This window comes from Chaetomium strumarium, assembly GCF_033439665.1.
Source record: "Chaetomium strumarium strain CBS 333.67 chromosome Unknown B0T15scaffold_1, whole genome shotgun sequence".
In the NCBI taxonomy this organism is placed as follows: Eukaryota; Fungi; Ascomycota; class Sordariomycetes; order Sordariales; family Chaetomiaceae; genus Chaetomium; species Chaetomium strumarium.
The window spans coordinates 1,905,511-1,917,828 of NW_026944429.1; the positions used below are offsets into that span (position 1 = coordinate 1,905,511).

Consider the following 12,318-nt stretch of genomic DNA (forward strand, 5'->3'; position numbering starts at 1 on the left):
AGCAGCAGTTGCGTAGTGTGCTGCATTAATTCGCAAGGTTGTCGCTGACTGAGAACACCATCCGGGCCTGTCTCCAGGTGTTGTGGTTAGGTGGTCTTCAATGTGCAGGGCTTGGTCGTTTCTTTGGAGGCCCGCATAACACCCTTCAGCAAACCCCCACTCACTCAGCATGATGGCGCGCCTCACGCCTGCCCCAATTCGGGAGAAATTGTGCGAAGCTGATGAATGTCCCATGCGCTGCGACGAGCTCCTGCGAACATCGGCACGGGAAGCCCCGAGCCCGCGATGAAGGCACTAGCTACTGTTTATCGAGCGGATTATCGCAGATTTGTCAGGGGTGAATAAGGTAAGGCTCACATAACAACGCAGTAATGGATGACAGCGAGCTGTGTGGGCCAAAGGACGTCCGCCCGCCAGCATTTCCTTCCTAGTAAAACGCTGTAAGCTCTTACTCAGCAGTTTGACAGCGACGGCAGTGTGGGGCTTGGCAGGAGGTGTGGAGAGATCGGGGATCTCCAGCAGCGAGGGGTTGTGAGATCAGGAGAACCTCAACCACCCCTACGACAAACGTACATGTAGATCGGGACAGTCCGAACTCATCGACATAGCATTGTACGCGATACCGCCGCCCAATTATTATGTAAATTGTAAGTAGTGACGTACTATGTAGTCGACGTGCATTGGCTCCCAAATCTGAAGTTCGGAGCCGGACAAAAGCCTATTGGATGTTGCTTTGTGATGGGCAGCTTGATGACAACGTCCCCCTCCTTCTAGATAGAGATCGAACCGCTGCAGATTTTACGTGTATTAGCCGATCATGACGAGAGCGGGCGAACTGCAGCAGAACCCACTCCCAAGGCAACTTCCAGGTACATCCGTTGGAGCTAGTCAGGGTGCCCCATCTTGTATATAATGCAGCTGGGCTCTTCCTCGGCTTCCAGTTTGATCTCCCATCATTCACCACACTCATCCCCCAAGCCAAACACATCGAACCTCCCAACATCGTCGTACCATTGCGCACCATGGCTCCTAAGATTGCGATTGTCTTTGTACGTTTGTCCTCGGTGTCCCGGCTCCTGAATGTGCACTTCGCTGCCGGGGCTGTGGAATAAGGAATGCGCCTTCCTCTAAGCATTAGCTAACATGGTCCGGCAGTACTCTATGTACGGCCATATTCGGCAACTTGCCGAGGCCGAGAAGGAGGGTATTGAGAAGGCCGGCGGCACTGCCGATCTTTACCAGTATGTTTGGACGCACAACTTGTCGTCTAGACGAAGGGACAAAGGGCTGACCCGTCGCACACAGAGTCCCCGAGACGCTCCCTCAGGAGGTGCTCGACAAGATGTACGCCCCGCCCAAGCCGACCGACATCCCCACGCTTGACGACCCTTCCGTCCTGGAGAAGTACGATGCCTTCCTACTGGGCATCCCGACCCGGTACGGCAACTTCCCCGCGCAGTGGAGGGCTTTCTGGGACAAGACTGGCAAGCAGTGGTCGACGGGTGCGTTCTACGGCAAGTACGCCGGCGTCTTCATTTCGACGGCGAGCCAAGGTGGTGGTCAGGAGTCGACGGCCGTTGCCGCTATGAGCACCTTCGCTCACCACGGCATCATCTACGTGCCTCTGGGCTTCGCCAAGGCGTTCGGTATCCTGACAGACTTGGCCGAAGCCCGCGGTGGCAGCGCTTGGGGGGCGGGGACCTTCGCGAGTGGTGATGGCAGCAGACAGCCGAGCGAGAAGGAGAAGGAACTGGCGAAGATTCAGGGCGAGGAGTTCTACAAGACGGTTGCGAAGGCCTTTGGTGCGTGATTTTTGCAAAGCACCAAGGAGACGCACGAGATGTAGCTAATGAGAAGTCGGAAAGGGGGGAGCAAAGGAGCCGCCAAGGCGGTGACGGTCTCCGCGCCAGACATGAAAGAGACGCAAGAGCCTCCCACGGAGAGCAAGAAGCCTAAGGAAGGCCCTTGCGGATTACCAATCAAGTGCGTTCTCATGTGAAAAGCAGATCAGCATCGAATTGGCGTCTGTGTGTTTGCTGCCGAGGGTGTAGCTCTTCTCGTGGTGCTTTGGAAGGGGGACATGGGGTCTGGGAAGGCAAGATGATGCGAAAGAACCTCGAAGGAAGCGGGCGAAGGTATCCTGCCCGAAACGATAAGGATAACCTGTAATTACACTATACCCATCTGTGACTTGTAACATACGGTAATCATTCTCTCGATTCACTGATCCTTACGAATACCTTACGTTGATCAACAGTTCAACAGATAAATGGCCACAGCAATCAACAATGGAACAAACCTGGTGCACCCACTGCTGCTGAGCTCGCATGTGTGAAACGGATGTCAGAGGAGGTGACTGACTCTCTCCATCAACAGTTCAACATTGTCCCCATCTTGCTATTGCTCCACTGTCCTGAGCGCGCTGAAGGCATGGAGTGTGATTTAGACCTGGGCGTTCCAGTCTCCAGGAATATTCCACTGCCAGGCGCTACAACACCTACGGGATCTTCAAGCTGTGATCTGCATCTGGGTATCTCAATCATGCCAGGTCATAGTCTTCCTCTCGTCGCTCATTGTCAAATAACCTGAACTTGAAGGGGACCAGCGACTTACAAGGTCTGACCATGACTCGGTCACTCAGGGTTAGGGCTTCTCACTAGATCTGTTAACTGGAACCCATTCAACTTTTCACTTGCTCATGTTTGTTTGCATTTTCACTGAACCCATCTTCAACAACCAGCCAAACAAAACTCTCATCAGTTTACGAAGACTCTGAACCAACAGTTCAAAGCCAGTCTCATTTATCCATATCACTCTACGAACTCTTCTCACAAACCCAACGGGAATTATGCTCCTCCGGAACACCGGCCCTCAGGAACAAGACCCAGACATCTTCCTCACCATGTCCTCGCACACTTCCGCCACCCATTACCATAACGAAAACCCTTACCACCGCCAAACCGAAAACGACACCCTATCCGACATTTGGGAGGACGCCGAAATCCTCGCCACCATGACGCACTCCTATCAGCCCCAGCCCGGGCAAGTAAGCGACATCCCGCGCCTCTCACAGGTGCATTCCACCGCCGGCTACCGCGACGGCATCGCCCTCGCCAAATCGCGCACAGCGCAGCAGGGCTTTGACGAGGGCTACGGGCTGGGCGCGACCATTGGGCAGCGCGCGGGCCAGTTGCTGGGCGTGCTGGAGGGCCTGGCGGCGGCTGTGGGGCTGCACTCGCTTTCTCTTTCCTCTCATCAGCAGTCACGGCAAGGGCAAGGGCGGGAGGAGGCGCGGCGGATTGAGGGGCTGCTGGCAGATGCGAGGCGGGAGCTGAATGTGCGGGGGGTTTTCGGGAGGGAGTTCTGGGCCGAGGATGGGAACTGGCGGTATGAAGTCGGGACGGGGACGACGGCGGAGGTGCCGGTGTTTGCGGATGTGGCCGACGCGCATCCGCTGTTGAGGAAGTGGAGTGCCATTGTACGGGCCGAGGCGGCCAGGTATGGAGTGGACTGGGAGATCCTGAAGGATGAAGTGGGGGAGGTTAGGAGGGACGAGGAAGATGAGGACGAGCATCAGGAGCGGGAAGGGAGGATGAGGAGAGATGGGAACAGTAGGGCAGTCGTGAGGGAAAGGGAGACGGCGTTTGCTTGGTGAGCGCGGGCATGGCTTGGAGGAGCGGCAATGGACGCTGGTCATCCTTGGAACGCCAGCCAATTCCGGGATGGGCTAAATCACCTGGCTTTTTGAACGGCATCCTGCGTCTCGGAAGTTGAGGCTTTCAGAGACCGACTGGGAACGAGTGATTCACCCGATTCCTCTCAGCAGTCTCGCGGCTTGTCCGTCACTCAGTTGCCAGAACGCACGAATTCGATACAGAAGCCCATCCCAAGGAAAGATATGGACACGTTCAGTGTCCACTGCATTTTACATGAGTTATGCGGGAAGTACATCTAAAAGGTCTTGATAGAAACTGCAACTGCGAAGTTCCTAAGCAACATTTCCTTCTCTCCGGCACGAGATTACCAGTTCGTCACTCATGCTCTGTCCGGGCCCATCCCTCGCTGTGTTTACAAACTTTCTCACCCAAACTTCTTCTCAAACTTCTTCAACATGCCGGTAACACCTCGCTCAAGCCTCCCGGCTCCCTCCTCCAATTTCCCCCTGACCTCCTGCTTCGGCTTGTACTGATTCTCAGGAATGTAAAACTGCTGGTGCACCGCATACTCATTCGGCACCTGCCCTTGCGACGGCGGAGGAGAGAGAGGCATCCCAGTAGTGGGGGGCGCCGGCGTATGCGTCACACCAGGCGTGTACTGTGCGTGTCCCGGGAATGTGCCGACGCCGTAAGGACTCGCGAGCCCCGGGCTTGCGAGCGGGCTCACGATACCACTATTCACCGGCATCGTGACGGAGCGGGTGATGCCTGGGTGTGCCGGCGGGTGTTGAGGCGGTCCCGTGATTTGCCCGCCGAGGGAGCCGAATCCCTGCGGCGCAAACCCGGGTGAGGTAGCGCTGTGTTGAGGGGGGCCGGGGAAGACCGGGGCCCCGGGCGGGTGTTGAATGTTCGGAGGCGGGATCCCAGGGCTGAGCGGGCCGAGGCCGCTCGGGACGAGCCCGGGGGAGAAGGGCGTCGTGGCATCGTAGGCAAGCGTCTGGTGGAGCGGGTTTGCTATGCCGTCTTCAATGGGCGGTGTCTTCTCGCGGGGGCGGACCTGCTCGGGAGCAGGCGGCGCCGCAGGATTGTAAGCTATGGGGGCAAACTGAGGAGGGGCCGAAGCCGAACTTCCATCCCCATTGCCCGTGGCGGCGGAAACAGGAGGACCGGGGAAGGTTGGTGCTGTGGCGTGGCTAGACTGCAGACCTGCTGGCGTAGCCTGCACAGAACCCGGGTCGGAGATGGCGGCCTGTTCCAGTTTCTGCACCACAGAGCTCACATCGCCCGAATGGCGTGGCGGTGGGGCCGGTTCGTCGAGGATCTCGCATTGCGCCGGCGGAAGCACGCGCCTGATGCCATTCACAAACTGAACAGCGTCCTGCGGAGTCCAGAAGTATATGTCAAGCGAGTGGAGCTTGTAGTGGTATTTGTTCTGGTTGTGAGGATCGTAGGTTGGCAGATGCCACTCCTCATGCCCCTCAACCTCGCCGACGGTAAGGGTTACGAGGCAAGTGTGCTTGTACGAGTAATGTAGGCGAACATTGTCAAGGTCTAGAGAACACCCTTCAGCTTTCCATGCCTACAATTGAGATCAATGAGAGCAAGGCAGCGCTTACAGCCATCAAAGGCGTCCAGATCATCTGTTCCTGGACGGTTTGCGATTTCTAGACGGGCGCGCCCTTGGTTCGCATCTTCAAACAGGTAGACGTAGGAGCCCTTGTCAAACCGGTGATGCGGCGGGTTGTCTGTTGGCGGACCGTAGAAGTAGTGGACATCCCCGTAGCTTCATATGAGATGTCAGACCGGCTTGTGCGTGATGGTCAAGCAGTTGCAGGTCATGACTCACAGCGTCGCTACGTTCTCCTCGCCCGGCCTCGCAGCCATCCTTGAGCTCGAGCTCCGACGAGCTGTACAAGTTGGTGAAGGGGAAGCTTCAAGATAGGGGCTTGCCCGGCAAAGCTTGCGGCAGGAAATCCTCAGCAATGATAAATGGTGCTAGATGATGATTCCGTCCGTCTTCAGTGTTGTTCTAGTTCAGTTACAGGTTTGAGGTTTAAACCAGACACAGCCTGAAGGGCGACGATGAGAAAAGCTGGGAGAGAAACGCGCAGACGGAATCACACAGCTTCATGTATGACCGGCAGCGTGCTGCTGGGCCCCGCTGCACAAAGCCCATCCCGAGTCACTTGGCTTTGGGCTCGTCCGGTCATCAAATCAAGTCTCAGGAGCCTGGAACTCTAATGGATGATCCCACCCCGGCCTGGTCATTGAGCCGGCTGTTGCTTCTGGACGGCCACAGCGAGATGGTGACATATGCTCGGCGCTTAAAGTGGGATGGTGTTTGGCCAATTGAGTTGCCATGGACAGCAGTGGGGCTAGCGGGGCATGCAGGCTGCGGAGCACGGACGGCCTCAAGTCTTTTCCGTACCAGAGCCCTTTCCGGCGGAAGAAGCCGTATCAATCGCAAACCCACCTGAAATTTACAATGGAACTTGAACACTTTTGATATCGAGACGTCGACCGTCAACGACGCCGCGCAGCTAAAGCCAGGCCCCAATTCTCATGTTCACGGACTTTACATTTGTAAGCATTCGCCAGACCTCGATCCCACTACGCGCCATATTGCGGGTTCAAATCCTCACCAATCTCAAGTGAAACCATCCACGATCACGATCCATCACCCCGACTAGGGGGCCACACCACGCATAATTCATCTTCGAGTCTTGGGCAATCCGCCGCGAGGCCGCAGCCTCTAATAACCCCGATATCCGCCAACCCCGATCTCTCCCGGACCTAAGCAGAACAACATCAAGATGGGCATCCACAGCGTAACAAACGCGTGCATCCACCTGCAGAACGCAGCCCGCGCCCGCCTGGGCTTAACATCGATCCCCAACACAAAGTACAACCTGCGCCTAGCGCTAGCAATGCACCGGGCAGGACTTCTTGCATCCGTGACGCGGGGCGGGCCGCGACCACCGCCGCCAGAGGCCCTGCTGGCGCACGAGTCGGAAGAGGTGACCAACGAGAACGTGGCGACGCGCCGGATCTGGGTCGGGCTCAAGTACTGGAACAACGAGCCGGTGCTGCAGAATGTGAAGCCCGTCTCGAAGCCGAGCCGGCTAGTCACCGCGACGCTAGACGAGCTGAATAAAGTCGCAAGGGGCTTCCCTGTCGGGCAGCTCAAGGGGTTGACGTTGGGGGAGACACTGTTTTTGAGTACGGATCGCGGGGTGCTGGAGGTGAGGGAGGCATTGGATAGGAAGGTGGGAGGGCTTGTGCTCTGCGTGGTATCATGAACGAGTCGAATCGATAGACCCCGGGGATCAGGATTCGTCAGTATAGAGGGGGTCAAACCAGTGAGGGAAGGTCGCGTTGTACTATAACAGGCAGGCAAGAAGCTGCCGGTTGTGTGCGGTTTCGGCAACTTGGCAGGTGTATGTCAGGTGGTGGATGCGCTGGAAGAGGAGCGCATTGGCAGCTCAAGGCTCACCATCCTACGACGCCGTATATTTTGTTGCAGGATCGACCAGTCACCCAACAAATGTATCATATTTTATCAACACCTTCTAACCGCTGTTTCTCCTGCAAATGATGAAATGCATTCCCTTAACTCACAGTACGCCTGGTGGCTAGCTATTCTACCTTACATAATTCTCACCAACTCCCCGCTTACAAAGTCCGGCCGTTTTCCCACAAGGTATCATGAATATGGGTTTTCTCCAACAAATGCTACGGCCTCCAAATGGAGACACAATGAAAAGAATAGAATCGCGGAGCAAAACGAACCGAACAGTCTGCGATCAACACAAACCTCGAACGAGCATTGCCTACGCAACCGTCGTTTCCGGCGCATCCCCTTTCTCCTCTGTCGCTGCTGTTTCGGCACTCGAAACACCTTCACCAGTTGCCACTCCGGCTTTTGACCTCTCGTCGCTACCATCTGCTCCCAGCTCTGCAAACGAGGCCACAAGTTGAGGCTTAACTTCTTTGGCTGATTGCTCATCGGCGCCTGCAGCGCCGGAAGCCTGAGCAACCGCAGCTTGATCGCCAGCCGTCTCGCTTTGCTCTGGAACAGGTGCGTCAATGGGAGTCTTCTGGCCGGTGGCGGCAGCTGAGCCGGCTGTTTCATCCACCTCAACTGCTGCCGCACGACCGGCATCCGCTGTGGTGTTGTCAGCATCAGCAGCTGAACCTTGGGCCTGTTTCGAAGAAGCGGCAATCCCGGTAGACTTAGGGACGATCTTCTTGATAGGCTTCGCGGTAGCAGCTTTCTTCGATCCTGCAGCGGCTTTGCGGGGTGGACTGGTGTGCACCCTTTCGGCTACCTTGGAAGCAGACGCCTTGGTTGGGCGCATCATACGCGCAAGGAAGCTCTGATCCACTTCCTTCTCACTCTTAGTCGGCGGATGCTCCTTAGCAGATTGTTTCGGGGGTGGTCCTAGGCTTGGGCGAGCCCGGCTAGTGGTCGAGTTTTGCCGGAGAGGACCTTTGGACGGAGCTGCGTTATGGGTGCCTCCGGCAGTGGAACCGCTGGCTCTACTTGCAGGGCGTCCTTGAGGGCCGACAGAGGAGGCTCTGCCGCTGGCACGGGACATCGACTGGCGGGGTGCATTGCGCGCATGAGTGTCAACAGAGGGAGCTCTACTCCCTGTACGAGACAATGACTGGCGGGGTACGTTGACCTTCGAACCAGACGAGGCCGTATGCGTGGTCAAGCTCGGAGGGAGTTTGATGGGACGTGTCGGGGACTTGGGCTTGGGTTTAACGAAGGTGGTATGCGCAGGGGACGACTGAAGCGACGGTGGTTTCTTGATCGACGATGGGCCCGAGGGCTTTGCAGAGGCGGCGGTAGTCTGAGGGGTTACGGGGTTCTCCAGTGGCTGGGCTTTCTTCTCAGGTGTCTTCCTGGGGGCAGGATGGTGGGCTGATGTCGCAGGAGGGGTCCTGGGGCCTTTGTGCGCAGTCGGGGACTTCTCTGCTTTCGTTGCAGACTTCCCCCCTAAAGGAACGGAGAGCGGCTTTGGTGCCGACTTCGTGGTGCGTGTGGCGGGCTTGCTGGACTCCTGCTCAGCTGTCTTCTGTGGCTCCTTGCCGCTTTCTGCTCCGTTCGTCTTTACCGCTTCACCCTCTGGTGACCCGGCACTCCCAGAGGGGCCTTCCTTGGTGACCTCTCCATTCGGTGTCGACACCTTGGACTGTGCATCAGAAGCAGGCACAGTGACCTGTTTCACGCTCTGTGGCTCCTCGGCCGGCAGCGCTACATCTGGTTTGGGAGAATCCGCTTTCGGTGACTCGAAGATGGGTTGGGTCCTGAGACTCATCCTTGCAGGTGATCTAAGTACACCCTCGAAGGGGTTCGACTTCTCACTCCCAGCAGTGGGCGTCCCAGCCGTGGGCGTCATCACCGCGTTGCTGTCGCCGCTGAGTTTCCGGATGGCAGAGATCGAGTCCTGGCTTCCCTCGCGCTGAAGGCCGATCCTACCATCCTTCTCAATCGCTACGAAGCTCGTTCGAACTTTGGAGAGCGGTCTCGGGGAGTCGGGACCTGGGAGCTGCTGTTAGCTGGAGGAAGCTGCGCCTGTCAACCGATACGTGTGTCCAAGGAAAGAGTTCAGGGCGCACATCGGCTGCGAAAGCGGGAAGGTCAAAACGGGAAGGCAAAGCGCCTTACCGTGTGGAATGCCAGGCGACCTGCCTCTTTCCGGGGGGCTCGTTTCCCCCTTCTGCTCGAACATGGCTCGGAGGTTTTTAACCGCGCTCATGGCTGCGATTCTGGAGCAATGGCCCAGAAAAAGGAAAACTGGTTAGAATCAAGAGATAGTCAGGGTTGCGGCGCAAGTCGTGACAAGAACTGCAACGCGCTGATTTGGTCGTTTGCCTTGTTGAGGCAGTCGCGGTTGGCTGCTTTGGGGAGCCCCTTTTCGGCCGTCGAGCAAAGGCGCGATGGCCCTTCCTCAGCTCGGGATAACCAATGGCAGTCTGAGGTGGCCCGATGATGCGCGGTGATCTCAAGCCTCTAGGCCTACAACACAAGCGACAAATGCAGACGAAAAGGACAGCTTTGCGGTAATTTGTGGGTGGGAGGGACAAAAGACCAGCAAACGAGGGGAGACGCGTTGCTCGTGGTGCCGCTACCTATTAAAAATGCGAGGTGTCTCAAATTAGAAGACACGGGCAATTCGGGGATGGCTTGGGGGGGTGTCAAGGGGTCGCTGCGGAGCCACAAGCTGCGCCTGATGGTGCGTACACTATAGCCCCTAGTGGCGCGGGACAACAGTTATGTAGCGTAGAAGCAGGTGAGTCAGATCGAGGGAGAATATCCCGTCTTGAAGATCAACGGAGGCTACTGCAATGTGTTGCGCGATCAAGAGCTACTACATAGGTACCTAGGTCCATACCTTAGGTAACTTGAAGCTCCAAGCTTTGGTGTGGTGGCCTGAGACGGTTGCTTGGCGCGATGTGAAGCTTGGGAGTGGAGACTGGAGAAAGTTGTCCCGGCGCGCGCCCGCCCCCTTGCCAATGACACATGTCAACACGAGAAGGTATCCGAATCTCGAGGAACCTCATTGCAATGAAGTCTTTCTTGGAGGACATGTCGTAGCTGGTTTCAGTGAGTTTAGACGATCTTGACCTGGGTACCTGGTTTAAACAGTAACCTAAGCGTACTACCAGCCGCTTCTTAACAGCTTCCAGGATCCTTCGATGAGTGACATGTGGAGAAGCACTATTAGCTGGGTTAGGGTCGGAAAGTTACCAGAATGCATTATACGTAAGTTACGGATATAGGTAAGGTACAGATGTATCCGTAAGTTTACTAGTACGTAACACTACCACCGCGGGCTCTCTCCGATTCCGGCGGGTGGTTGCGGCCGAGTTTAGGTTCCGATGAAAAGTTGTAGTAAGGTGCGGCACGACCTCAAGCAAAACTTAAAAGCTCAATTGAGGCGCAACCATGGCAGCCAGGACTCTCAGGATTGGTACGCAAGCTGCCCTACCCAAACTCTCTTAGGTGTCCCTGCATTGACGCCGACACCCTGTCTCAGGCCTCATTCCGGGCGATGGCATCGGCAAGGAAGTCATCCCCGCGGGTCGCCGCATTCTCGAGGCCCTGCCCGCCTCGTTGGGTCTGAAGTTTGAGTTCGTCGACCTCAAGGCCGGGTGGGAAACATTCGAGCAGACAGGCGTCGCCCTTCCGGATGAGACCGTCTCCGTTCTCAAATCCGACTGCGACGGCGCGCTCTTCGGCGCCGTCAGCTCGCCGACCAAGGCCGTCAAGGGCTACTCGTCGCCCATCGTGGCGCTCCGCAAGAAGCTGGATCTCTATGCCAATGTGCGGCCCGTCAAGACTGTCGTCTCGGCCCCGAAGCCCATCGACATGGTTATCGTGCGCGAGAACACCGAGGACCTGTACGTCAAGGAGGAGAAGACGTTTGACACGCCCGAAGGCAAGGTCGCCGAGGCCGTCAAGCGCATTTCGCAGCGCGCCAGCAGCCGCATTGCCACCATCGCCGGCGAGATTGCCCTGCGGAGGCAAAAGATCCGTGCCGGCGGTGCGCCGAGCATCCACAACGGCCCGCTGGTGACCGTCACGCACAAGTCCAACGTGCTGTCGCAGACCGATGGGCTGTTCCGCTCCACGGCCCGCGAGGCGCTTGCAGACCCCAAGTTCAAGGACGTCGCCGTCGAGGAGCAGATCGTCGACTCGATGGTGTACAAGCTGTTCCGCCAGCCCGAGGCGTACGACGTGATTGTCGCGCCAAACCTGTACGGTGACATCCTCTCCGACGGCGCGGCGGCCCTCGTGGGGTCTCTCGGCCTCGTCCCCAGCGCCAATGTGGGCGAGGGCTTCGCCATTGGCGAGCCCTGCCATGGCAGCGCTCCGGACATTCAGGGCCAGGGCATTGCCAACCCGATTGCCACGCTCCGCAGCGCCGCGCTCATGCTCGAGTTCCTGAATGAGGAGGCCGCTGCTGCCAAAATCTATGCCGCTGTCGACGCCAACCTCGAGGAGGGCAAGCTCCTCAGCCCTGACCTGGGCGGTAAGGCCAAGACGGAGGAGGTAGTGCAGGATATCCTCCGCCGGCTTTGAGCCGGATCATTTAGGGATGCCAGAATCAAAAAGCTATAAACCGCTCATTGATGCTGTGTATACGCCCCTCTTTCCTTGTACACAACCGGATGTGAACGAGGAAACGACGAGAGAAGCCTCTCAAGTCTACCAACGCACAACAATCAAGTAAAACTACTGTAGAAGAACCCGAGTTCGTTCCACAAGGGTGTCAGGGCAGGCAAGATGAGAGGATTGACGTGTGTTCCATGATTATATCCAACTGCAAATGGCTACATCGTGTATCGTACATGCATCATATACATCCATACTACCACTCCGGCTATAAATACAAGCTCCCTCCTGTATCTTACGGCGCCTATGTCCTCATGATCTGGCCCGCCCATCCGTAATCTATCCCAAACATGAAGTCTTATAACCTTACCCGTCATCCTCGGCAAGAATCATGTCCCGGTGCAGGTTCAACGCAGGACAGCCTCACTATAGTCCCACAGTCTAAAACAAGAGTTGCTTGGTACTGTGACCTGCGTCGGGGGTCGGCGCGGGACAATTGCGCTGACACCCAGCTTGAGTGGAAGCAAGGAGAAAGTC

The 12,318-nt window shown here is 56.9% G+C and overlaps 6 protein-coding genes across 6 annotated transcripts; 4 read left to right on the forward strand and 2 right to left on the reverse strand.

The window, feature by feature from the left end:
* The first annotated feature begins 549 nt into the window (after positions 1–549).
* Positions 550–2,310, forward strand: B0T15DRAFT_516828 (flavoprotein-like protein). The gene is made up of 5 exons (XM_062868282.1): positions 550–647; positions 775–1,049; positions 1,156–1,241; positions 1,306–1,802; positions 1,866–2,310. The coding sequence occupies exons 2-5, from the start codon at positions 1,023–1,025 to the stop codon at positions 1,997–1,999; spliced, it is 744 nt and encodes a 247-aa protein (XP_062725685.1). The 5' UTR covers positions 550–647; positions 775–1,022; the 3' UTR covers positions 2,000–2,310.
* A 367-nt stretch (positions 2,311–2,677) lies between these two features.
* Positions 2,678–3,795, forward strand: B0T15DRAFT_17646 (uncharacterized protein). Its single transcript, XM_062862252.1, has one exon. It carries the CDS (start codon positions 2,849–2,851, stop codon positions 3,653–3,655), a length of 807 nt encoding a protein of 268 aa, XP_062725686.1. The 5' UTR covers positions 2,678–2,848; the 3' UTR covers positions 3,656–3,795.
* Positions 3,796–3,917: 122 nt separating this feature from the next.
* B0T15DRAFT_17706 (uncharacterized protein) lies at positions 3,918–5,639 on the reverse strand. The gene is made up of 3 exons (XM_062862253.1): positions 5,503–5,639; positions 5,273–5,439; positions 3,918–5,207 (listed from the first exon to the last, which is right to left on the reverse strand). Exons 1-3 carry the CDS (start codon positions 5,538–5,540, stop codon positions 4,081–4,083), a joined length of 1,332 nt encoding a protein of 443 aa, XP_062725687.1. The 5' UTR covers positions 5,541–5,639; the 3' UTR covers positions 3,918–4,080.
* A 475-nt stretch (positions 5,640–6,114) lies between these two features.
* On the forward strand, positions 6,115–7,219 carry B0T15DRAFT_516834 (ribosomal protein S8-like protein). The gene has a single exon (XM_062868283.1). The coding sequence runs from the start codon at positions 6,470–6,472 to the stop codon at positions 6,953–6,955; it is 486 nt and encodes a 161-aa protein (XP_062725688.1). The 5' UTR covers positions 6,115–6,469; the 3' UTR covers positions 6,956–7,219.
* Positions 7,220–7,816: 597 nt separating this feature from the next.
* Positions 7,817–9,415, reverse strand: B0T15DRAFT_382597 (uncharacterized protein; the record flags this gene model as incomplete). The annotated part of the gene is made up of 3 exons (XM_062864254.1): positions 7,817–8,257; positions 8,291–9,204; positions 9,331–9,415. Coding segments are annotated over 3 exons (1,440 nt in total), but the record flags the coding sequence as incomplete, so codon positions are not given.
* A 1,112-nt stretch (positions 9,416–10,527) lies between these two features.
* Positions 10,528–11,940, forward strand: B0T15DRAFT_17814 (uncharacterized protein). The gene is made up of 2 exons (XM_062862269.1): positions 10,528–10,636; positions 10,703–11,940. The coding sequence occupies exons 1-2, from the start codon at positions 10,612–10,614 to the stop codon at positions 11,746–11,748; spliced, it is 1,071 nt and encodes a 356-aa protein (XP_062725690.1). The 5' UTR covers positions 10,528–10,611; the 3' UTR covers positions 11,749–11,940.
* The last annotated feature ends 378 nt before the right edge of the window (positions 11,941–12,318 follow it).